The sequence below is a fragment of the Phasianus colchicus genome, chromosome 20 (assembly GCF_987193195.1).
Source record: "Phasianus colchicus chromosome 20, bPhaCol1.hap1.1, whole genome shotgun sequence".
Lineage (NCBI taxonomy): Eukaryota > Metazoa > Chordata > Aves > Galliformes > Phasianidae > Phasianus > Phasianus colchicus.
Genome location: NC_143455.1, coordinates 9,485,980 through 9,509,951, shown reverse-complemented (window position 1 = coordinate 9,509,951; position 23,972 = coordinate 9,485,980). Strand labels below are relative to the sequence as shown.

Genomic DNA, 23,972 nt, shown 5'->3' with positions numbered 1-23,972 from the left:
CTACATGTTGAGAAGTTTATTGTGCATGGTTTAATAAGGATTAGTCTTTGCTTTTTAATAATGGAACTATATAGCTTTGAAACGTATTTTCATTGGTGTGTGTTTGTGCTGCAGAAAGCACGATGCTGTGAGCATGCTGTGTTGGTCTGAGTGATTTGTTGTGACAGATACTCCGTGTAGTGATACCACAAACTGAACTGCACTGTTAAGAACACCAAAAAGATAATTGTAGGAAGGCAGTGGGTATTTTATTTGCTACCATCTGTAACCTTGCCTGGAGCAAATCCAATTGATATAGTGCTGAAAATAACAGTGATTTTTCTTTTTCTGGACTAACACCAGTAATAGTAGAAAAGTTAAACAGAATAGAAAGGACTACAAAGCACCTGTTTTCATCACTGAATGTGTGTGAGCAATCTGAATGAGGGTGGTGGGAGTCCTTTGCTTTGTGGGAGTTGGGAAGGCTATGTTCATGTTTCTGCTTCCATCCTTAGGCTTAGGCTTGTCTGTCTGTCTGTTGGGGGTCACTTTGGTTTCAGCCTTCAGCTTTCTGTCTTGTGTAGTGGGAGTGCAGTCTGAGGGCTGATCTCAAAATTCTTGATCACACACAATAAACACATGGCTTGTAAGCATAAAGGGTTGTTTTCCTGGAATGCCCACAGGCTCATAAAACCACAGTTGCTGTAACTTTAACAAAAAAAAGCGCTTGGGCTCAGCACATGCATTCCTTGCATAGCCAAGCTGTGCGGCTCCAGACGCTGACAGATGCTGTCTCATGGCAAGGTGACACCGTGCTGCAGGGAGGATTTGTTGTAAAGCCTGCAGCCAACACACAGTGTTTGCTTTTCATTTTGGGTTGCAATACTGTCAAGGTAGTTTGGGAAGCGGAGGATTATAGGAGTGCATTGTGATGCAAATGTGGAAAATAGTCGGTAACCAAACTGATCTGAGGAGCTCAGAACTCCTTAAAATCGGTGCGAGGACCAAGCCTTGTTGCAGGAGCGAGTCTAAGCTCTGCAAATTGTGGTGTATTTTTTCTTTTCTGAACAGGATTATTCTCAACGTAGCAACAGAAAATGGTTTGTTAGGTATTCTTCTGCTGTACTGTTGGGTTTGTTGAGACAAGCAGGCACTGCAGGGCTGTGTGGCTCTTCTGATAGCTCTGTGACAAAGCATTCCTGGAAGTGGGCACGGAAATGCGGGGCAATTCTTGAGACTCATTTGGGTTTAAAAGGGCAGTTCTGAGCACTAGGTGACAAGTGAAAAGTCTTTATGTTAATTTTTTTAAAGCCTCAGGAACAGAAGGATCATAGGCTGTTCAGATTGCTTTGTAGGAAAACGTGACTTGCAGAATCCTACCTGCTTTGCACCTCCTCATGCTATAAAAGCCATTGGGGATATACTAACAAAATGAGATCATCTCTTCTACCAGTTCTGCTTGCCTTGACTAAAACACGTCAGTATCCATTCCTACTGAACACACGTCATCAAGTTCTGCTTAACTTGTGACTGCTGGGTATTGAGAGGCTAAAAATCAGTTACAGCAGGACACGGATCAGTGCTGTGATAGAGAATGCAAGGTAATAGCATGATGGCCTTTGTTTAATGCTGCTGTCTGCCTGCTCTGTGGGCTTTCCCTTTTGTGCTGGGTGGAGGTGACCCAGTTTGGTGGGCAGGCTGTGTGGCAGAGGTCAGGAGTTGCTGCTGCTGACCTTGTTTGTATGGAGCACATAAAGAACTGGAAGAACACGAGTGAATAAGTTTAATTATTTCCCTTGGTTGCTGCTGCTAAATATAGTTCACATAATCACAGCTTTAGTAAATGCGAGTGACTTCCCTCCCTTGTGTTTATCAGTCTCTTTAAAGTTGCTACAAAATCCTTGTTTCAAAGGAGAAAAAGTAAACGTTACCTCCATAGCTGAATTAGTCCATGTGACGCAGAGGGTTTCAAGCAGATTAAGCAGGCAGAGACACTCGTCTGGGGCTCTGTCTGATTTTTTTTTTGGTTAGTAGCAGAAATTGCCCTGCACGTAACCTTGTGTCCAGTTGCACTGGGAAGCTCTGCTGTGCGTTGGGTGTTTGCTGTGCTGCAGGATGTCCTTGCTCTCACCTGGAGACGAAGACGAGCCGGAGCGCTTTGATGGTCTCTCCCTGCTGTACTGGTATGCTCAGCCGTTCGGGTCTGCTGGCGTTTCTGCCTGCAGCTGGGGAAAGCACCCTTCAGTCCTTTATGAGCCGTAGCTGTTTTCAGCTGCTGCCCTCTTTTTGTAAGCAGTCAGAGGTTAGATTTTAAGTGCCAGGTGATGGCTGATTGTGAGGGTTTGCTGTTACCCTCTGGTAAGTCCAGCCAAGTGCGTGGTAGATGGCAGTGACTGGTGATTTCTGAGGAATTCAGAACAGGGCTCAGAGCTGCGTGTTCTGCTCAGTCTCCAGAAGGTATGAAACAGAATTGTTGGCTTCTGTGTATATGCTGGTAACAATGTAATAGAAAAGAGTATCAGAGATTTCATTGATTGCCTTACTGGAACATGTGCACAAAGCTGTCTGCTAATGTTCCGGGACTTTGGTGGAGTTGTTTTGGAATATTTTTTTCATAATTTCAGTGTAACAAAGTCACAGCACACCTTTTGTCAGCACCTGCTTGTTTATTTCATCTCTTGCCTCTCACCCGTTTCCCTCTGCCTGCTGGAAGTTTGCTCACAGGTGTTTCTGAGTGACTTCTACAGGAGGGAGCAGCAATGTTCAATCGATTATTTAATTTGCATCCTTTCCTGCAAAGAAATTATTTTCTGTTATCACTGCCAATTGATTCACATTATCTGGATCCTCTCAGAATGAATTTCATGTGAGTTGGATCCCTCTTCCAAGCATTGCTCCTGGAAATGTAGCTCCTTTTGTATGATGTATTCTGTGCCTAAATTTGATAATATGTTGTGATGTATAGCACGTATACTGTGAGCTCCACAGCCTTTGAAATACTGAAGACTTAAGATCTGAGATCTATTATTTTCAAACTTCACAAAAATAAATGGTATAAAGTTGAAGTTCAACATTTGCTCGTTTTTAGATTCTCTTTTCTGAAAGTTCTGGTTAAAGTCTGATATTCTATGAGAGAGCTTCATTTGCTACTATTTGCTCTTCATTAATGCTTTAGAAGTTAAGGAGAAAGTGCAGTATTTTGGATGGACCAACACAGCAGTACTTTGATTAAGGAAATTAAAAATTAAAATTAAGGAAATGCAGTGTAATTGAGATCTCTGTTTTGAATAATGAATGCCAGTCTGTGGGTCTTTGCAGAGGGCCAGCGAGAGTCCAAGTGCAGGAGAAACAGAACAGTGGTAACAGAAGGCAAGATAGGAAAAGGATGGGAGGAATGGTTATTGGGCTGCTCTTAGGTGAGCCTTTATGAAGCAAAGGCTGATGTTGCAGGTGCTTGGGAATTTAAGGTTCTGGAACAGATTGTTGTGTTTTTAAGTGCTTACCCATTGATAAAAGGCTCACCTTGTTTTCTTGCACAAAAATGAAAGAAGTTGGCACGTTCTTTAGGACATGAGTTTCTCACCTGGTGCTGGAATTTATCAACATTTGGGCCTTCTGCATTTTTGTCTTCTCTGGCACAGCACATTTTAATGGCACATTCTGTAGCTTTCGCAGAAATGTGGGGTTTCAGGCTTGGAGCTGAAGCCCTGCGCTGGATTTGGTCGCGTGGGAGGATTTGGGTCACTATGTCCTCCACTTTGATCTTCTTTTCCCCTGTTAATGAATTCTAGTTGTTCCATTTCACTTCAGCATCATGCTCTAGAAAACACTGCTCATTATCTAATACAGAACAAAATGTAGGTCAAAGCAGGAAAACCTGAACAGTGCTTGTGCTTTCTTCTAGGAGGCATCTGGTGAGTCTGTCCCAAAACGGACAGAGCATCTCTGATGCACTGGATCTATAGTTCTTACCCTTTACATTCCCATGGCCATATATTTCTGATGAGATTGTGAATGTGGGTTTCAGGGATCTGATTTTACTTTGTGTATTTCTTTAGTTCTTTACCATTATCAAGTGCCCATGGAGCACTCATTGCATGTGCCATCCCACAGTGCTGGCCTGGGTGGGAGGTGTGCAGGGGAGCAGGCAGGGTTTGCCTTTTTAAATGGAGTGGTGTTGAAGAAAAGATGAGAGACTGCAGGGAAAAGATGATGTTAATGAATAATCACAGTTATATGGTAGATATCTTAGGAAATATTTTTGTATGCACTGTCTTAGTTGTGGTTCTGTTCTAATATTCATTCCCTGAGCTGAGATGTTGCAATGTGTTCTTCCTGCCAAACGGTTAAGCTGGGCCAGGCTGTGGGATTTTCAGTCCTTTTGTTATAAGCAAAGTGGGATTCAGAATTCGGCCTGAAATGCTTTGGGAGAAAAGGAAGTAAAGTGTACTTTATTTTACCATTACCATCTCAGATTTCAATGAACAGATTGAATTTTCTTTGGAGGGATTGAATAATATGAAATTGCCAAGAAGCTGCTTTGGGTTTGTGTTACAAACACGGTCGCTGTACTTCCTTCTGTATTGACTTTACATACATTGATTTATGAGGGATTTAATGATTCTTATTTTTTTTTCTAGGACAATTATGGGCCCTCATGGAATCAATCGAGCTGTTCACCGCATTTCTTTTTCTGATTGTCAGAATGGATTAGGTGAGTAGACTGCACATTCTGTTGATTCAGAGGAAACCGGATCTAAAGGCACTTTGTGAGCTTTCCCAGCTCACACTGCAATCAGTAGAAGTTTAATTTGCCTGTCTTTTAGGGACTTGGCTGTAAATCAGTTGGCACAGTAGGTGGAATAACCATTTTCTTTCCTGTTTCTTTTCTTGTGCAGGAGTTAAAATAATTGGAGGTTACCGGGCGCAAACAGCAGAAGATTATGGGATTTTCATAAAGAGAATTCTGCCTGGAGGGGTTGCTGCTGTGGATAGTAAGTAATTTTATTTATTTATTTACTTTTGTTGCAAATCTGCTGTAAAGCAAAAGCTGTTGAAACAATTCTTTATTTTACGTGTGAGATAGGATATCTAAAGTAGCATGGGGTAGTCATGATTCCTGATATTGCAGCTTATTTTAAATTGGAAGAATATATCCTGTTTTATTAGCATGATATCATATGTTCAGCACTCTCCTTTTGATTGATGAATTGCTGTTGATTTCATTGCAAGGCCGTTTGCTCGCGGGAGACCTCATTTTGGATGTCAATGGAGAAAACTTAACTGGAGTAACCAATGAAAGGTATGTGTGTACTGTTAATTAGATGTTTATTAGAGCTTGGAATACTGCTTGGGATTATTTGGACCATACTGACCACTGGTGAAAGATGGCTCCACTGAGGTCAGTGGAATTGAACTGGCAATGAATTGATCCGATAAATTTTATCATGCAAAACCACTGTCGAAGAGTTACAGGCATTTAAATGCTTTTGTAATGACAGAATAAGTCTGTTTTATAATGTTGTTGTTTATTGAATGTATGTGTAAATAGCATTATAAAATATTAAGCTGTTAAAATATTTGTATAACCGTGTGCTGATTGAATAGTGGTGAGAGTAAATGATGCAGCTAACAAGTGTCATTGTAATGGGACAGTTAAAGAGAAGTTGCTTCAAAAAAAAAACCAGAATGGTTTCTGTAGCTGGATCACCAGAGATTGATGTGGAGCCTAGTTTTGGAGTAAGATGTACCTTTAAAATTCAAAGTAAAATTACTGGATATGTTGCCGAGTGAAATCCTGAGCAATGCCCTGCTGCTGATGGAGGCTTTCACTTCTGAAGGAGATCCAGGAAGGCAGTAGGATCAACCAAGGAGAAACGGGGACAAAAGGGTGGGAAAGAGGGCAATCCCAGGTTATTGCTGTCACCTGGAACTGACTCACCACTCAGTCGGTTTTGGGTTATGGTACTGACAAGCTTTTTTCTTTGTATCTGGCTGTTAAAATGATTAACTACATTAAGTATGTGTTCTTTTTCCCACTACTTTAGCATGACCCACCTTGACTGAAACTTTGATGTATTTACTTAATTATTTTACCCTTCTAGGGCTGTTGACATCTTGAGAACAGCTTCTGCATCTAATCACATGTCTCTGCTGGTTGCCAGAGATGAAGAGGCAAAGTAAGAGAAAAAGAAATCCTCAATTTCACCTCCAAACTGACAAAATCCAATGCTGCACCTAAGGTTGTAGGGATCAGGATTGCACGTGTTTTACTTTCAGATTAGGATTAATCACAGAATTGCAGCACGTGTCGCATTTTCCAGTGTTGTATTTCACAACAGTTCATTTTCTTAGCCCCCTGGGCAGGGGGGTATGGAAGGCTCACTTTATCAAGGCTATTCATAGCAGTAAGTTCTGGACAGTTTCAGTTTAATGAAGAGGATTGAAATGTTATGTTACCAGACCATATTGTTACAATTTATTTGCAATAATGATAGGGTGTTTTTTATACATTTCTCACATTTTAAAATAATAAAGAAGTAGGAATATATTAGATCTACAGTACCACAAAGATATATGATTTAAGCTGGTCTTGCTCTCTGAAAAAAGGCAAATTTGAGTATTGATTCCCCTCAGGAGTTTTCTTTTCAGTCTCTAATGAGCTCTGAATTAGTTTAGCTAAGTAGGTTAAACTGTTCACCACAGCAGGTTGTCCAGAACCTCCACTGTAAGTACATTTATGTGAAATACTGCTTTAATCTTGTCTAAAGTTAGCCATATAAACCAGTACTGGCTTGGAATCACAGGGATGTTAGGATCCACATCTGCATCACCTTCTGAATTAAATCTCTGGAGGAAATGGCTGTAACACCTCACCCTTCCTCTTTCTGCCCCTTTATTTTTGTATTTGACAGAAATGTAAATGACTCCCTGCTGCAGCCCTTGATCTCTCTTTTTTTCAGGCTGCCCAGATACATGAGGTGTACTCTTAATCTGCTTTTATCTAAAGCATACTGACCTAGTTCCTCTAAACTCCCTCAATAATTAAAATCCATCAGCCCTTTTACCATTCTGGTGGTATGCTCAGTGTCCTGATGCTACACCACTCTATATAGTCCCTCACTCAGATGCCTCTGAGTAAATGAATTGTGACATTACATCCCTGTGATAAAAGGTTCGATTTACATTTAACTGGCTTTGTGTGCTTTCCCTGGGTTCAAAGTTAGTTCAATAAATGGTCTTTTTTTTTTTTTTTTTTTTAAGCAATACATCCAACAGATTTCAATATGTCTGCAGTTACTGCAATGACAGGAACTTACTGTGGTCAGTTAATTTTGTCCTCAATCTTTAACTACATAATATTAATTCAGTGATGTTTCTGGCTTACATCGTCTCGATTTTTGTGCATTTATTTTTACATTTTCTAATACTGAGGTGCTCATAGCTCAGATTATTAAAAAATATATGCTTTTCTATTAGGCTGCATCCAGTATTCAATTAATAAGGAGTTGTTTCCTTTTCTTTTATGCATGTATTTTATTCTACATTTCTGTTGCTTTTTTTGCCAGTTTGTTTTAGTAGGTTTGTAGAGAACACCATTTTTATTTTTGATGATCTTTTTCAGTAGTATGCCTGACTGTGTTATTCTTTCTGTAGAAGAGTGACTGACTATCCAGCAGAGGTGCTTGCAGAATTCTAAGGGTACATTTAGCACCAATATCAAGTCCTGACAAAGGATCTTTTTTATTCCCACAGGAAGGAATTCCTTGACCTGATGGATAAGTATGGCTCTCATAGTGACGCCTATTCTGCAAGAAGTTCTCCAACACAGCTATTAGCTGGTGAGAGATTGCTTCCTGTCCGGACATAATCCTGTGGGGCAGAATTTATGCTTGTGTGCACTGGAAGCCTGCACTGAAAGCTTTGTGGGAAGGGTGTAGTGGAGGAGAGAAAGTCGGACAAAACACATTTACTTGGGACTTCACCATTTACTTTGTAGTCTGAACATGTGAATTAATTGGTTTGCGTGTCAGCTTCCCCAGCTCTAACTTACATATTCTACTGTCCACTTTCATCAATTTTAATTAATTGTGTGAACAGTGTTTGACATTTGTAGATGAAAAGTATCACAAGATTATGAAGTACTAATAAATATTTGAGCTAGGATACCATATAGAATGTCTATACACAGCAATTACTGGACCATTACTCTTTTGGAAAGTCAGTTGTGATGTTTTTTGCACCAAATTTTTAAAAGTCATCCCTTGCTCTGTTGTAAAGAAATGTTCCTGGAACGCTGGCTGCAATTCTTAGCTGTGTAGAGTTAAACTTTATTCTGGTTGCCAGCTGCTTCCTAACATGGAAGTAATCCCACCGAACCACTTAAGTGAGTTGAAACTGTTTTTTCCCAAAGGTGTGTTTTACTTCTCTTTTTTGATTGTTCTTTAAGGAAAACCTGTGGACAGCCTTTCTTCTGGATCATCCTCAAGGTCACAGAGTCCTCAGTTGCCTCCAGAGGACGTTATCACCACTGTCAGCAGAAAAAATTCTGTACCAGCAGCATCTCCAAAGATTGCAAAGTAATTCCCAAAGCTGATTGTAACCCCCTTGTCTGAGAGGGAGTTGAGCACTGAAGTGCTCAAAATTACTGTATTTTAAATCCTATAATACCATTGATAACACCAACTGTCACATTATAGGAGTTTTTTTCTCTTTTTTTTTATTGTTCAATTGGTAAGATTAGATTAATCAGATCAATTGTTCTTCTTAGAGTCTTGTAATGAATTCATGCTTCTGGTTCATGTGTACCTGTATGGTCCATTGGAGATTGATTTATTTATTTATTATATATTTATATTAGCAAAGCTTAGTCTTGCATTGTATAGTGGTTCCTTTTGTAATTCCCTGAAGCAACACCCAAAGTTACAGATTTTGTAGTAAGCAAGCTGTATTATGCTTCAACGTTAAGATTCCATCCACTGGTTATGTTTGTTACTGTGGTGCACATCTGTGAAATCAATAGGCTTGACACTCTCATTTGTGAGTATGTAGACTGTGAGGTAATTGTACATTTTCTTTCTCTTCCCAGGGATAGTGCATTTCAAATCATCTCCGTTTGCAAAGGAGCAAACCTTGGTTTGGATATTGTTGGAGGAATTGACAGAAATGAGGGACCTTTGGTATACATCCAAGAAATTATTCCTGGAGGTGACTGTCACAAGGTAGACAAAGACTTTTCCTTCTCACACTGTTGAGTCCCCTGTATTTTTGCCTGTATTTTGTACAAATATACATCACACACATACACTGTCATTATGGAATTCATTTTTGTTACTCCCTGGACAGAATTATCTCATTGCACCACAGCATGGTTGCCTTGTAATGAAAATTATGCAAGTTTGTGTGGGGTAAATGAAGATCTTATTCCCTGTTCCACTTAGGAGAAACTTAAGAAAGTGATTTTTTTGTAAGAGGTTGCATGATGCAAGGTAAATCAGCAAGTAGGGGACAGTCCTGCAGACCTGCATTATTTTTTTTTCCCCTTGGACTGGATTTAGCTGAATCCGTGCAGTAGAAAAGCATTGTATAGGCAAATAATTTCAAAAAATAGAGCAGGCTTATAAAATGTTTGAATCAGTACTGCTTTCTGTTTTTATTTATGACAAGTGCAATATGTAAATCAGGAGAGCTTGTAAGTTTAGAAGAATAAACAACAGAACGGTCTGGTTCAAATACACAGAACTGTTTATCTAAGTGTCGTCTTGTCATCCTGTGTTATTATGATTATTTTGATGTGTAGATAAACCAGTGTTTGCCATCTGCCAAGCAAGAGGGTCCAAATTAATTTCACAGGCAGTGAGTTTTGCTCCAAAATAGTCTCAAACTATTTCTGATTGAACATCTGTAGATTGAGGTTAATCCTAAAAGGGAGAGATGGAAAGGAAAAAACACCATATCTCTCCAAGACTTCGTAGATAAATGGTAATCCTCCTTCTCTTCCTTTTTGCTGTTTTGTTTTGGCTTTTGAAACTTTTTTCTCGTTGTGTGTAATTTAAAGTACTTACAGTCTGTCATGCTTGTAATTGATGGAGTGAGACTGAGCCATGGGTATGCAGTAGGTTTTAATGCTAGCAGTGCTAGAGGTATTTTCCCTCTTTATCCTGTTTGAGAAACCTAAATGAGGAGTGGATTTTAAATCTCTGCCACCAGAGGGCAGCATTGAAATTGATATCTTTTAACAGGTTGCTTGCAGGAGAAATGGAAGACCTGAGCTTTTAGCGACAGGAAATGTAACAAAGTGTGATCACGTGCTGAAATAACATAACTAAATTTTAACGTATGAGAGTATTAAGTATGTCAAATTATACTAGTCTTAAAAAGGCATTTCACTTCCTATGAATCTTATGTAGTTTGGTTTATGTGGTCAGATTGCTTCTCTGATTCATCTCTTAAAAAATGAAGAACACAGATGTTACTTCATGTGTGTGACTTTGCACAACTTTCTTAACTAAATCTTTAACTATAAGCATGGGTGATGTGCAGTATGTAGGTGAATGCCATACGTTTTCAGTTGAATTGTTAAGGTTTGTTTAAAAAGTGAGTAAAGAATGTTTTATATTAGTGAGAAATCTGCCCATGCATATTGTAAGTTTTGTCTTGCAGTCCTGAAACAGAAAAGTGATATTGATCCTTTGCTGGTAGAAAAATTGCTATGAATAATTGAACAGAAGCACAAAGTTGACAGTATTATTTCTATGATTATTTCTATGGTAATTCTGCCTGGCCAATTCCCAACAGACAGGTCTGCTTGTCTTGTTAAGGTGAACGTGGTAGGAGATCCCTGAAAAGTCCTACTTAGAGCCAAGAATGTCTGATTCTTGAAATACAAATTAGTCCAAGTCTCAGCTGAGTTAATCAGTAAGAAGTTTCCTCTAGTCTTATGTGTTGTTACTTCTTGGTGTAGGAAATATCTGTGGCTTATCCTTTTTTAACAAAAGTATGTCCTGCTGTCCAAATTTCTTTACACAGCTTCACCAAAATCCAGTGTTGGTAGTTAATACAAAATCTGTGGTTTTGTTTTTTGTTTGTTGTGGATTAGGATGGACGACTGCAGCCTGGAGATCAGCTTGTTTCCATAAACAAGGAGTCAATGATTGGCGTGTCCTATGAAGAGGCAAAAAGTATCATTGACAGAGCCAGGACGAGGTATCTGCCACTGCCAGACAGCTACTCCAAAATGGGCTACTAGACAGCATTAAACACTGGGTTACTGTGAAATGCTGTGTGTGCTTAGAGGAAACACAAGGGATGTTCATGGTTTTGATATATTCAGCTGAAATACTGTTGTCACTGAAGGAGACTCAGATGCACCCCTTAGCTGTTTAAAAATGTGTTTTCATTCCTTTTAAAGGAGAAAAAGAAAACCAAAAAGCACTGCTTACCTAATGGTTCTAGTGGTAGAGAATAAAATATCTTTTTAGAAAAACAGAAGAGGAAATAATGCAGTGTTGGGGAAAATACAATTTTTGCACTATTAGTGCATACTCTCACGAATAGAACAGTATCTGGTATCCTGAAAGCTTTTTGATTTTAATTTCAGGTTTGAAAGTTTTTGTGAGATAGCTTTTATAAGACAAAAAAGTGTTCCTAGTTATTCAGAGAATCTGCAGCGTCCTTCCAGTCTCGTAGCACCTTCTGCAGCCTTTGTTGGACAGCAAGCTGCAGGCCCCAGTCCTGTGGCATCTCCTAACACAAAGCTTGTTTCAGCGCTCCTCCCCAACGCTGTGAGTATGCTTACTGCTTCTGTAAGAAGCAAGTGGTCCTTTTCTGGGTTTTACTGGAATTTCAGCGTAGGGTTCTTTCAAGACACGTTGTGCAACAGCAAGGTAAACATTGATGAGAGCAATAAGAGTGTTATTTGACTTGTAATAGGACAACAAATCTATTAAAATTAGTCACAACTGCAATTATAGTTACAAAGTTCTTTCTGTTTCTTTCTGGCAGTAGAGCTTCAGAACTTGATATTTGCAAGTTACTCAGTTTTGTATCTCAGACTTAAAGTGCTTGATGGTTTCTGCATGAGCACAGTACAATCTCACAGGTTGCACTTCTTCCATGAGGAAGAAATTTTTGCTTAAAAATCAGCATCCCCGAAAAATGGGAAGTTTTCTTTATTTTGGCTAAGTAAGAAGCTCTTATTACAGTTCACCCTTAATGTAAAGAAACAATGCTGAACATAAGAAATAACATTTTTTTAGCTAGTGTATGATTTGTATTAAAAAAAAAACAACACAGCACAAAAAAACAACCTTCTGAAATAAAACAATGCATTTCCTTTGAATGAGGAAGAATAAAAGATTCCCCATCAAACAGAGTCAGAATGTGATTCTCAATTGTTTTCATGTTCATACTCAATTCTCGCCCCCTTTCTTTCCTCTCACAGATGCAAGCATTGAAGCAAGTTGCATGAAAGCTTTGCTGTTTTCATCTGTGAAAAATACTCAGAACCCATGGAAGGTTTTGATAAGGCCCTGGTCTAAGTTCTGGTTCTGCTCTAAGTACCCTCTCACTGTGCTTTGCATTTTTTGCTGGAGTTGTTTTAGTTTGTTCAGCCCTATTTTTCCCTCTCTTGGTTTAATATGTGCTTCTAGTCTGGTTTGTGACCTACTTACAAAATGGTGTTTCATGACTTTTGATTTCCTTTCACAGATGGAAACTAGAGTCAAAATGGAAGAGCAGTCTCCAGTTACTTCTGCAGAGAGCAGTCCTGCTGATGTATCTGTTCATGGTAAATGCTGATTTAATTCCCTGTCACTCTTTTTTTCTTTAGTATTTGTCTTAACAGAAAATAATACGTAGTGAGATTCTGTAGGCTTCTACAAAAAACAATATTGCACCATTTTATAGTACAGAATAAGCAAAGATCAATGGATTGTGCAGTAACTTCTGTCAGATATAGCAACAAACATCTGAAACCAAACAAAAATGAGTGATCACAACATTTGCTATATAGCAGTAATGATAACCGACTCAGTAGAAACCAGATAATGAGGACTCGCATATAGATCAAGATTATGTTGCCATAGAAACTGTGCTTTCTTGCCTTAATGAAATTCTGTGGATGTATATTGCTTGCCCGTTTTTTTTAACCAAGGCTTTGGAAGTATAGAAATAACATTATGCTTTCTCTGTAGCACTGTTTCAATTAATAACAAACAGAATGCATGCGTGTGTATCTGAGAGCTGTGACATTACAAGCTAAGACTGCAGTCACTTGGATCGTGTCTTCAAAGACATGTTATGAAAGCAACAATAGGGAAAACTAAAGAGAGGTTCTAGAATTTGGTCGGAACCGAGTCTGACCTGAACACCTGTCATTCCTTTGAGATGCTAATATGCAATGTATTTATAAACAGTGCAAAGGCAGACATGATCATGAGACCCTCATATAAAGCAATAATGAAACTATCTCTGTATGAAAACCTGACCAATGTTCTGGGCAGCAGTAAGGAAGCAGAACCTGTGCTTCTTTCTGTTTGAGGGGGAAGAGTGATGAGATGAAGGACAAACATACAGCATCTGATTCATCCTAGATATTGCTGCACTGATATTATTTAAATTGTACTTGGGTTTTTTGTGGTCCACATTAGATATCCCAATTCCAGGTGAAAGCCTCCATAGTGCAAACCTGACTGGTTGGTTTTCTTCCCTGAAGGGCTGATGGAATATGAACTTTTGATACTGCAAAGGCTGTAGTGTTGAGTACACCTGGAGTTTAATGATCTCAGCTCTGTCATACTGATGATTAAAAACACTGTGATTAAATCAAAGGCATAAGACAAACAGCTGTTGTTGGGTATGTTAGAATAGGAGACTTGTTTAATACAATGCAATATACAGGAGCTTCACATTGCCTAAAGAGAACAAGGCGGCTGCAATTTGTCAGCCTCTATGAAGAGCATAGCTAACAGAGAAGAAAGCAGAAAAATTTGCAGCTCCAGCTTGAAGTTTGTTGTCACTTTTCACTTCACTTGTTGCCAGTCCTTAACCAAAGCTGCTACTTCTCTCCTATTGCCCTTTTCCAAGGATTATCATGAAAAAATTGAAGTAGCTTTTGGATTTTTTTGAAAGCCGTAGGAAAAATCAGCATAATTTTTAAAAATTCTTGCAGAAAGTCATGCACAAAGCTTTCTCATTCTGAGTTGAAAGAAAGAGTGCCAACTGAACTGAGGTTCTAGCCCACTGTCTTCAGAATTTAATATAGCATGTGAGAAACATCAGAGATGTTCAAGATGTTTTGGTTTATGCTTTTTGCCTCCTCTTGCGCTGTTGTAGTCACAGGTGTGTGTGAAACATGACAGGGCTGTAGCTGCATTTTTTAACTTCCTTCAGAACTTAAGAAGATGCACTGTAATGAATTAATCAATGCAACTAGTTAAAGTTACACAAAACTGCTGCATTTCTGACTGAACAAACTGGAAGGGGCTGATAAACTCTTGGAATATGGAACTTAATGGATGGCAGTCCTTGGAAGAGTTCCTCCCCAGAAAAAACCTGCTGAGAATCCTGCTGGAATTCAGGCTGAGCTACCTCCACACATCCTTAATTGGCATTGCCTCTCTTCCCATAGGGTTATCCAGATCACTAGATGTGTTTTTAGGAACTGTTGATTGTGCTGAAGGTGTGTCTTGAAGATCTTTCTTGGAATTCACAACTGTGTTTCCCCTTCTGTTTCCAGAGTTTTGCTGTGTAGATCTGAGAAAGGAAAATACTACAAAAATAAGCTGTATGTTTCATGAATCCCATCAAATTATTCTGGTTTCTCTCAATTAATTCAGTAATTGTAATTTTTTTTAAAGAAAATTTCAGATTAGTTTAAGATACCAATACTTTTGTTTTTCAAAGCAAGAATTACAACTGAATCATTAATTGCTTTTTTTTTTTAATTCTCAGTCATTGCCCCCAACCAGAACAATGGTTACAGTCTGCCAGGAAGGAAGGCTTTCTTGAACTCTTCTATTCGTCTCAAAGCAGAAAAGCTAGAGAAGGTAAATAGACTCTTCTGAATTTTCCTTCCTCCCTCCTTATAATGCAAAGCGTTTGGAGGATATTCCTAAGTTGACAAAACCAAAGGTATGAATTTGAGGCAACTCTTTCAGGTTCTGGGACAGTATTTCATTTTATATATTGGGCAAATTACTGTTTTTGTTAATCTAATTACTCATTAGCTCTTCTGAGAATCTGATTGTCCCTCAGGATTTTTAAGAAAGTTATTAAGGACAAAGGGTTTTGCTTATTATGCTCATCTGTATTCAAGGTTAAATAATATCTGAACATCTCTCAATTAGAACAAGAAGTCACAAAGAGCGTCTGGAATAAAAGTGTAGTCAGTGAGAGTGCACTCTGCTACAAAAGCTCTTTGAAGTGTAGCTCTGTCCCTGCAGTCATTATCCCTGGTCCTTTTGGTGTTTTTTCTCCAAAATAAGTTTTTTCCTTCCAGGCATTGAATTATCTTGGGATTCAGCCCTCAGCTGAACAGCAGCAAGCCCTTAGGCAGCAACTTCAGAAAGATTCTAAAGGAACAGTGTCTTTTGGGGGTAATCATTTCTTAATTACCCTGGAAAATAACAAGATGTATGAATGCAGAAATAGTAGATGTATTTTCTGTCAGTGTCAGATTGCTACCACAAATAAAACAGTTCTTTAGGGCAAAAACCTTTCTATTTAATAAAAAGAAGCTTAGAATTCTGAAACGAAGTGATTATATATGAGAGGTAGAGAAAAGAACCTAAACTGACAGATGGTTTCACTTGGTCAGTTGCTGTTATCAGCTGTTCAGATAACCAAGAACAGCTATTAGATGTAGAGAGACATTTGTGTGGAGACCATCATGCTGCTTTTTCTAATTTTTTTTCCTGTTGGTTGTGGCAGTGTTGGTAGGTGACACCAGCAGTTTCAGAATATTTGTTTTAAACTGAGATATTTTATTTCCAGTGCTATAACTGATGGAAATTTCCTGAAATTTATGAAAAACAGCATCAAACACTGGTATAAAAATTTTATGTAATTTTCATACTGGTACAAAAATAATTGCTTGTACTAAACCATCTAAAAATGACACTGGATTTTCAAATATCCTATTGGTGAAGGTGATGGATCTTCCATCAGATTTTGTGGTGTTCACAAACTGACCTTCACATTTCCTCTCCGATTGTAGCAGTACATTTTCTTTGATACATTCAAAATGAATAGTAAGTTCCGGCCACACTGAGGTTGTCACAGTGTTTGTAAAATTTCCTTGTTCAACATCACTTTTCCCAGGTCTCTATCAGAGCTTTTAAAGGCTCACAAAGGTACAGTTGAGTGGTGAGCTAGCACAGAATTGTCTCTTTCCTGCAGACTTTCCTCTGGGAAGTCACAAAATCCACAGGGACAGGTGGGTGTAAAACAGATGTGCGGATCTCACTTAATTTTTCACAGGGGTCTGCCAAATGTACAGCATCTCTAAACAGGTACTTGGAGGTCGAACTCTGGTTTTCCTTTCTCCTTCACAACTTAAAAAGCATTTTGTGCCAGGACCTGTTCTTATTTTGCCAGCTTGCTTCTGTTCAGAGGGATGTGTCTGACAAAACCGTAAGATTTGTGTTTTCCTTTAAGAAAATTGTGGAGAGCAGATGCTGCATTCTGAGAGCAGCCTTGTACTGTGCTCTGAGCAGTTGTGTTGCACCTACTGATACTGCTACTAACACGAACCTGCAGACTACAGCAACAAAACCTGAACTGTTTTATTTTGTAGATTTCATTGAAGTTTCAAGGAATCTGTTCTCTGTGCAATTGGATGCAACAGATGGTGGCCAAAAACCTGTAACATTTGGGATTGATGAAATTGCCAGTTTGTTAGATTCGCAGGTAAAGTCTGTGTGTATGCAGTGCTCAGCTGCTGGGAGGGGATTATTGGGGAGCTTAATGTGTGAGATTATTCCAAATCTTGGGCAGGTTTTTAGCACAGCTCCTTGTCATGCTGTGCTTTAAGATAACCCAGTTTCTGTGAAGCTTTTTAAAGCAACCTACATTGCAGAAAGCAATTCACATAATGATGTTGTTGTGAGTACAGACAACAGTGATTTGCCAAGGTTTCTTAAATGGAATACACATTGCTACTACCTGTGTGAATAATAAACAGTTATGGGGTCCAGTGATTTGTGCTGCTGCTAAATGGAATATCACTTTATTCTGGAGGTAACTTAAGAGTGAATGCCAAAGCAGTGTATTTGTAGCATAGCAATATTTAAATACAATAATGTATTATTTAAAATATTGAACAAAATGGTGACTGTTAGTGTAGTAGTCTTGGCATTTTGTAGTAGTTTGGTAGTCCTTTGTAACAGAAAAAATTAATTGATAAGTTGTTCAGAATTTTCTTAAAAATTCTTTGTGATTTCAGTAATATTTTCCAAAGCTTTAAATCATTCTAAAATTATCCTCTCATTTAATTAACAAGACCTTTTAAGATAGGATGTTAAGGATTATGGGAGATGCACGTAGGGCTGGTTTCTAACAGGACCTGTTTAAATGTGCACAGTTTGTAACCTGGGATACTTTGGAGGATGACATGGAAAAGCTTAAGAAGGAAAGAAATGAAGCTTTAAAAGAAATGAGCAAATTAAAGGTAATACTTAATTTTGATTTGTGTTAATTTAATCAAGAGTCGAATTTTTGTGTACGTTGCTGCTTTTCTTTTGAATCGTACATTCAAGTTGTGATAAATAACTAAAAAGGCAGAGCAAACTGCATGATGCTTAAAGATCGTGTGCTCACAGTATGGAGAACATGAGCTTTACTACATGGACCATAAAGACACTTTTAAATCTGATTCACAGGGAGATGAGATTAAGAAGCCATTTCACTGAAGTGTCTTTGGAGAAGTGACTGATTTGCAATAGCAGTTTTATTTGGAAATGTGTGATCCTCACAGCCATAGTGTCTGATAATTTTGAAAGAAGCTAACTGGAAGATAAATGAATCTATTTGCAAAATTAATGCATATTTTCATAGACATTACAAAATACGTAAGACCAAAAGCAATTAATATATTTATTTTTACTTAATACCTCGGGTTACAGCCATTGTTCTGTGTTCTTGTATTACTTTAGCAATCTGAGATTTTAAAAAAAAAATTCTTATTCTGTATTCAGTGCCCCCAACTCCTTGTTCTTGGAAGTGAGTGGGAAGTGTGATCCCAGGGTACAAGGAATTCTGTATGTTGTCAGCTGGCCCAACAAATTCATCCTTGCTAGAGATCACAAATGCTTTGGGTTGGTGCACAAGGACTCTTCTCACAAAGAACTTTGTACTGAAATGAAAGAGCCTGGTCTCCAGTGATCAATTTGAAGTACTGGATACTGACCAGGAGTCCCTGAATAGCTGATGTTGAAAGCTGGTAATGTCAGTTTATGAGAATTGCCTCATTTCTTTTACTTTTCCTGTAAACATCTGTAAGCACTGCCTCAGTGTGAGCATCTCTGTGCTTTTATGGCACTTCTTTTAAGAAACTTCTCCAGAGCTTTTAAGCTTCTGGAAATGGTGCAGGCTGAGGCAGCACAGCCTGACTACATGCTGCTGGTGTCAGTAGGCAGCTAAAAGAGTGGTCAAACACAATGCTGAAGATATCTTGATGTGAATGTAGGCTGTGCAGCAAGCTGTTCGAGTCGCAGAGATGTCTTTGTTCTGTGCACTTTCTATGTGGCTGTGCAGCAAGAGGCTTAAAGCGTGTTTTATTTGCATTGCAGAAATGTTCAGTGTGTAATCCTCAGATGCTTGAGAAATGTATTGAGTATGACTTTAATGAACCCTCCAAAAACTGTCTTTCATGAATTACAATTTGATTCTGTCCCAGACTTTATGAAAATGTTCAGATTTTATTTTTTTTCCACCAGAACTTAAAATCTGTGTGTTTGTGTGTTTATTCAATGCCATTTGTAGAGTGTGTCACGAACTGGGAACATAGCAGTTGGAATCTAGTTTGGAATACAAGCTATGGCATACTTTATTTTATTTTTACAGGAAGAATTATCAGAATCTCTGAATTTACAGAAGCAGTTAACGGAGGAGCTACAAGTAGTCAAGCAAGTATGCTGAAGTTTCTTTAAAATAAAATCATTCTCTCTTGAAATTTGTTTATATCCTGACTTCCAACCAGAGCAACTTCCCTGTTTCCTGCTTCTACCAAACACTTCTGTCAGCCCTCTTCCAAAGCTGCTCCCCTTTCTTCTCTCTTGTACTGCTGCAGGCTTCCTTGGAGGCTTCTCAAGGCTCTCAGTTGCATCAGATGCAAAAATGCAAAATATAATTCGAAAAATCTTTCAGTTCACTGCTATGCAAAGATTAGTTTTACGTTTTTTTTTCATTATATGTTTCTTTTAAGCACCACTGTTGCTACCTTTCATTCCACAAATGCAAGAGAACTGCTTGAAAGCTTCCTCCATTAATACTGTGGTGTTACGCTCTCCACAGCAGACCCTGATAGAATAAACTAGATTCTTTTTTGGATGAATTTAACCAGAAGTATGTTACAATGGTGCTCCATATGTTTCTGTTCATTAATGGGCCCTCAGTTTGTCACTCCAGACTGGAGCTGGTGTCCATCAGTTCAAACTAAAGCCAAGAGAAAGCACAGACCTGTAAACACGGGTGATACGGCAGCAGGTCCTCCCATGGAGCCTCAGCTCACACAGCTGCTCTTGTTGAGAAGGACTTTTAGTAGGACTGATCGGTTCCAGTGGAAGCAGTACCCCTTTTCTACCTGGTGAGGTCCTCATACTTTCAGTTTTCTGTCTTGTCCTGGAACATGTCCTAAAGGTGGCTTTGCTGGGAGTGAAGCATCCCACCAACGGATAAATACCAGATTTCCTATTGAGGTTTTGAGTAACTGCTGCTGAAGAGGGCCCAGATAGTGAAAGAGAGAAATAACTGATGTGTCATTCCAGCAGTGCTGTTGTTTGAGACTGACTTTGGAGGTACAGAAGGCTTTTTGATGAAAATACAGTTCTGTGTATTCTGCACATATTTTCAAGTATTTTATGTGTAACTGTACATAAATAGTATATATATGTGTATATGAAATTATTACATTTATATTTTTTATATGTTGATATAGTGTATATATATGTCTGGTTCAGAACCATTGTTGACACTGAGATTTGTAGTGATGATACAAAGTTAATAATAATAATAGACAATCCAGACTGCCAGTTGTCATCTAATTTATAGTGATATACTTCAGGCTGCTTATCTGAACCTCTTTTTGAGTCCTCTGACACGCAGGGATTGTTGGAGGTGAGGAAGGGTGTGACTTAGGAAAGTGGAAGTGTGCAAATGCTTTCCATTTTCTACTCAGCAAGAAACTGAAATTGTTTTGCTGATCTAGGGATTTGTTTTTGGCCTTAAGTTGTGGCTACAGCTAATTAATTTGCATTGAAGGTGCTCAGAGGAGGACTTTTTCCAGACATGGCTGCTGAGGGGCTTTTCCCAAAAGATTCTGCAACTTTCCCAGCCACGTAGGTAGGGCCATTTCGGAGTTTCTGTTCCTTTCCTCCCCAGTGTGGTCTTAGTTCAGGAGGCAGAGAGTTCAGTGGCAATTCGGAGTAGAAAGCATCTGTAAATTGAAGAGAAAATCTCAAGAAAGGCTGAAAAAGCACACTTTGGTTGAGGATTCCTGCTTCAGTTCAAGTCAGTGAAATGAGTTACTGGGAGCATGTAAACAAACACACGTGAGGTCTTATGAATTCAGTGCAATTTGAACTTTTAATTCATTATTCTCCTGATAAAGCAAGGCGTTAAATGAGAATGCACGCTACCATTCTTACACAGGAATTTTTTTTTTTTTTTTTTTGCTATTTCCATTGTCTACTAATTGTGAATCCCAGAGATTACAGCTTAATTAGGGCAAGCGTACAAATATTCTCTTTAATGGATGTGTTTTGCCAGTACCCATTCATTAAGTGGTGCTTGAATAAGTAGTAACAGGATAGGAACTGTAAGATTAGAAAAATAGCTAAAATGAGACAATTATTTTCTAGTATTAGTCTGGCAATTAGAATAATTCTTTGAGATTGTGATACCCCATTGTGTGTCTTTGAGTCTTCCTTCACTTCATAAGGAAGGCAGGAATCGGTGCAAAAGGTAGGAACAGATTTGAGTACTTAAAGTCTGGTCAGCTTTGTGAATGTGAGGTCTGTGATGCTGACATTGCTCTTCCTGGAGGAGTCTGACTGTATTCTACACTGCCTGAAAGTCCTACATCATACCAACCTGATTTCTTTACGAGAGCTTTTTTATACAATTATTAACAGCTGAAGCACCTCAGCTAAACACTGCAAATATGAAAGACCATAAAGGTACAGTACTGCTTATAGCATCCATCCCATACTGCCAGACTTTTATTTCACAGGGGTAAGATTTGCTGTTCTGGGCTTCTGTTTTCAAAGGGCTAAGTAGTGCTTTGAAGACTGGGGCTTAATGGGTGCTATTTTTGAAGTGGTATATGATTTCATTATGTCTGAAAGAAACGTTGTGTTTGCTTTTATTTCATTAGTTTTTTTAAATTCTAATAGTAGAGATGCTTGAAGTTATTAAAATGGTGTTTGCAGTTTTTGTAAAATGAACAAATAAGCATAACTGAAAAATGCTGTGCTTTTTCAGATGGTTTAAAAGAATACTTTTGTTCAGTGATTGTGGTGGCTGGATTATTTCTCAGATAAAACCTGTAAACATTTGAATTAATTCAAGGGAGAAATATCTGGCATGTAAGAAAGCTGCACCTTGCCTTCTCCATAAGGATCCATTCTGTTCTGCAGCCTGCACTGTGGTGGTAGTTTTGTGCCACGTTAGGACAAAGGGTTCCACCAAGCATTTATTTGGGTAAAATATTTGCAGCTGCAGATCCCATTTCTGTTGTCTCTTCCTTTATGCCTGCAATCAAAAGGGATGAGATGAAGTGGTGCTGCAGCATGCTGCTGTCCACCTGGTCTCTGTGGTGGACACCCCTCAGCTCTGTGGGTTGGAACCGACCACATCACAGCAGTGCCAACTTCAGTAACTGTAGAACTGGGAAAGCTGATGGCCTCCATCCCTCTGTGCTCCGTGCTGTAGCAAACAGCTCTGGTTTGTCAGAAAATTCTGCTAATTCAGTTCTGGTGTGGATAATTGTTTCCTTGTAATAGAAGAGTCCATTGTTCGTTAATTATTCCTTTAGGTCTTCCATTGTTGAAATCTGGTCATACTTAGTCTGCTATTACAGAGGAATTAATATTCAACAATTGGGTTTCAGAAGAAACAATGGAGGAGTGAAGGCAGTTCTGGGTTATAAGAGATTAAACCTCTATCTCAAGGAAGTCTTATTTCAAAACAAAGACCTCCCTTTTCATTATAGCAATTCTCCCATGACTTATTTGATATTAGTTTATTTAAATAATTCCCACGTATGCATTTTTAAGATGCTACCCTTTGTCGGGGCCTCTGTGTTCATTTATATTCAGCAAACTTAATACCTTTTCACTTTTCTCTCCAAGAGCCTTTCCCTCACCACGGGTTCACTGCTGGTGCCTTTGCTACTTCAGATTATGAAAACATCATTTGTCATCTGCAGGGCCCACCTTTTCTTGCTGATGAGTCACAGCGTTTCTTACAGCGGCAGGAAAGTCCTTCCGCAGAAGCAGTAGGTTTGATCTCTGCAGATATGGATTGGAACTTCTAAGAAATCCCCTGACTAATTTCAAGGAAAGGGAGCTGCTGTGAGCCACGTGCAGGAGGGACGCGTTGTCTGTGCTGTGCCCATGGGCAGCAGTCTGTCTGTCTGTCTGTCTGTTAGCCAGCACTGCTCAGCTCCTGGTGCTGTGCTAACAGCTGGCCAACAGACTCTGCTTTTGGGTCACCTGTGTCCCCAGGTGCAGATGACAGTCATGTAGAATGCATTCGCCACACCTGATGCTGCTTGTGCTTCTATAAGAAAATGTATATGTATTTGCTATCAAATTAAAGGGTATTTTAATTTATCTTTTATCAGTTACAATGGAAAGATCTTTATATAAAAGCTCTGTCATCTGCACTAATGATATTGCTGTTTGCTACATGTATGCTTATTTCTCTTAATGCTTTATTTTCCAAAGGACCAGAATGTCCCTGGCAATTATCCAAATTGGTATTATGTTGCAAAACCATTGTAAATATGGGGTAGATGGTGTCCTATATATGTCATTCAGATTAGTTTACTTACAGCCTGAAAAAATATAATTGTTTTCTTGGGCTAACAGATTACAGGCTAAAACACATCTGAAACTGACAGTGGTGGAGCTGGCCATCATTCTATATGAAAAACATTCAGTCAAAGTGTAGGAAAACCTGGCTTGAAGAATATTGCTTGCAAGATAGGCATGTTTCTAAGTTAGGAAACAATGGAATTAAATCTGGCATTGTAGGCTTAACTGAACTTTCTAGACATTCATACTATGACACCTGTTAAACATTATATGACATATTTCCCATGAAATCTGAAGTTGAATTTGAGTTGATATGCAGCAGTAAAATGAACTGAGCATTGACAGCATTTACTTTTAGCTGAATTAGAATTTAACAGTTTCTCTTTTCTAATTTTCTACATGTATTTCTAAATAAATTTTATGTGACACTGTTCTGTGGTAATGCAGAATAACAAGAGCAGGAACTGGGCAGGAAAATTAAAAGCAGCACTTACTTTAAGAGCAGCTTGGACTGAATGGTTGCATCTGGAATCCACCTGCATGATGTGCAAACTCAGGCAGTAATGTTAAAGTATGTAGCAACACCATTAGAACGACTTCACCTCCTACTGAAGCAATGGGAAAAATTAACAGCTTTGGATACATTTCCATAAAGCCTTTAATTCCATTGGATTTAAAGTAATCAGAATTAATGATGTAATTCATCAGGAATGTCATCTCTGTAAAAACCTGATGTAA

At 38.7% G+C, this 23,972-nt stretch overlaps 1 protein-coding gene and 1 long non-coding RNA gene across 14 annotated transcripts in view; one reads left to right on the top strand and one right to left on the bottom strand.

Moving 5' to 3' along the window:
* STXBP4 (syntaxin binding protein 4) overlaps window positions 1-23,972 on the top strand; it is a 58,744-nt gene that overhangs the window by 2,655 nt on the left and 32,117 nt on the right. For 2 of the 4 annotated variants that reach the window (XM_090121740.1, XM_090121741.1), the window contains exons 1-16: window positions 2,083-2,162; window positions 4,620-4,693; window positions 4,878-4,973; window positions 5,212-5,281; window positions 6,084-6,158; window positions 7,735-7,820; window positions 8,429-8,558; window positions 9,068-9,200; window positions 11,078-11,184; window positions 11,579-11,762; window positions 12,688-12,766; window positions 14,932-15,026; window positions 15,479-15,575; window positions 16,775-16,887; window positions 17,561-17,647; window positions 19,042-19,107. In XM_090121740.1, coding sequence (XP_089977866.1) covers window positions 2,095-2,162; window positions 4,620-4,693; window positions 4,878-4,973; window positions 5,212-5,281; window positions 6,084-6,158; window positions 7,735-7,820; window positions 8,429-8,558; window positions 9,068-9,200; window positions 11,078-11,184; window positions 11,579-11,762; window positions 12,688-12,766; window positions 14,932-15,026; window positions 15,479-15,575; window positions 16,775-16,887; window positions 17,561-17,647; window positions 19,042-19,107 — 1,560 coding nt within the window. In that variant the 5' untranslated portion in view covers window positions 2,083-2,094. Of the gene's footprint in view, window positions 1-2,082; window positions 2,163-2,356; window positions 2,437-4,619; window positions 4,694-4,877; window positions 4,974-5,211; window positions 5,282-6,083; window positions 6,159-7,734; window positions 7,821-8,428; window positions 8,559-9,067; window positions 9,201-11,077; window positions 11,185-11,578; window positions 11,763-12,687; window positions 12,767-14,931; window positions 15,027-15,478; window positions 15,576-16,774; window positions 16,888-17,560; window positions 17,648-19,041; window positions 19,108-23,972 lie in introns of those variants that run through there. The other 2 variants (XM_090121742.1, XM_031598715.2) reach the window with 2 other exon arrangements.
* The window catches only part of LOC116232411 (uncharacterized), a 46,830-nt gene continuing 42,681 nt past the window's right edge, over window positions 19,824-23,972 (bottom strand). For 5 of the 10 annotated variants that reach the window (XR_016459039.1, XR_016459035.1, XR_016459034.1 and 2 more), the window contains 2 exons: window positions 23,729-23,839; window positions 19,824-21,948 (listed from right to left, as the gene is read on the bottom strand). This is a non-coding gene — a long non-coding RNA (uncharacterized LOC116232411). The other 5 variants (XR_016459036.1, XR_016459033.1, XR_016459040.1 and 2 more) reach the window with 5 other exon arrangements.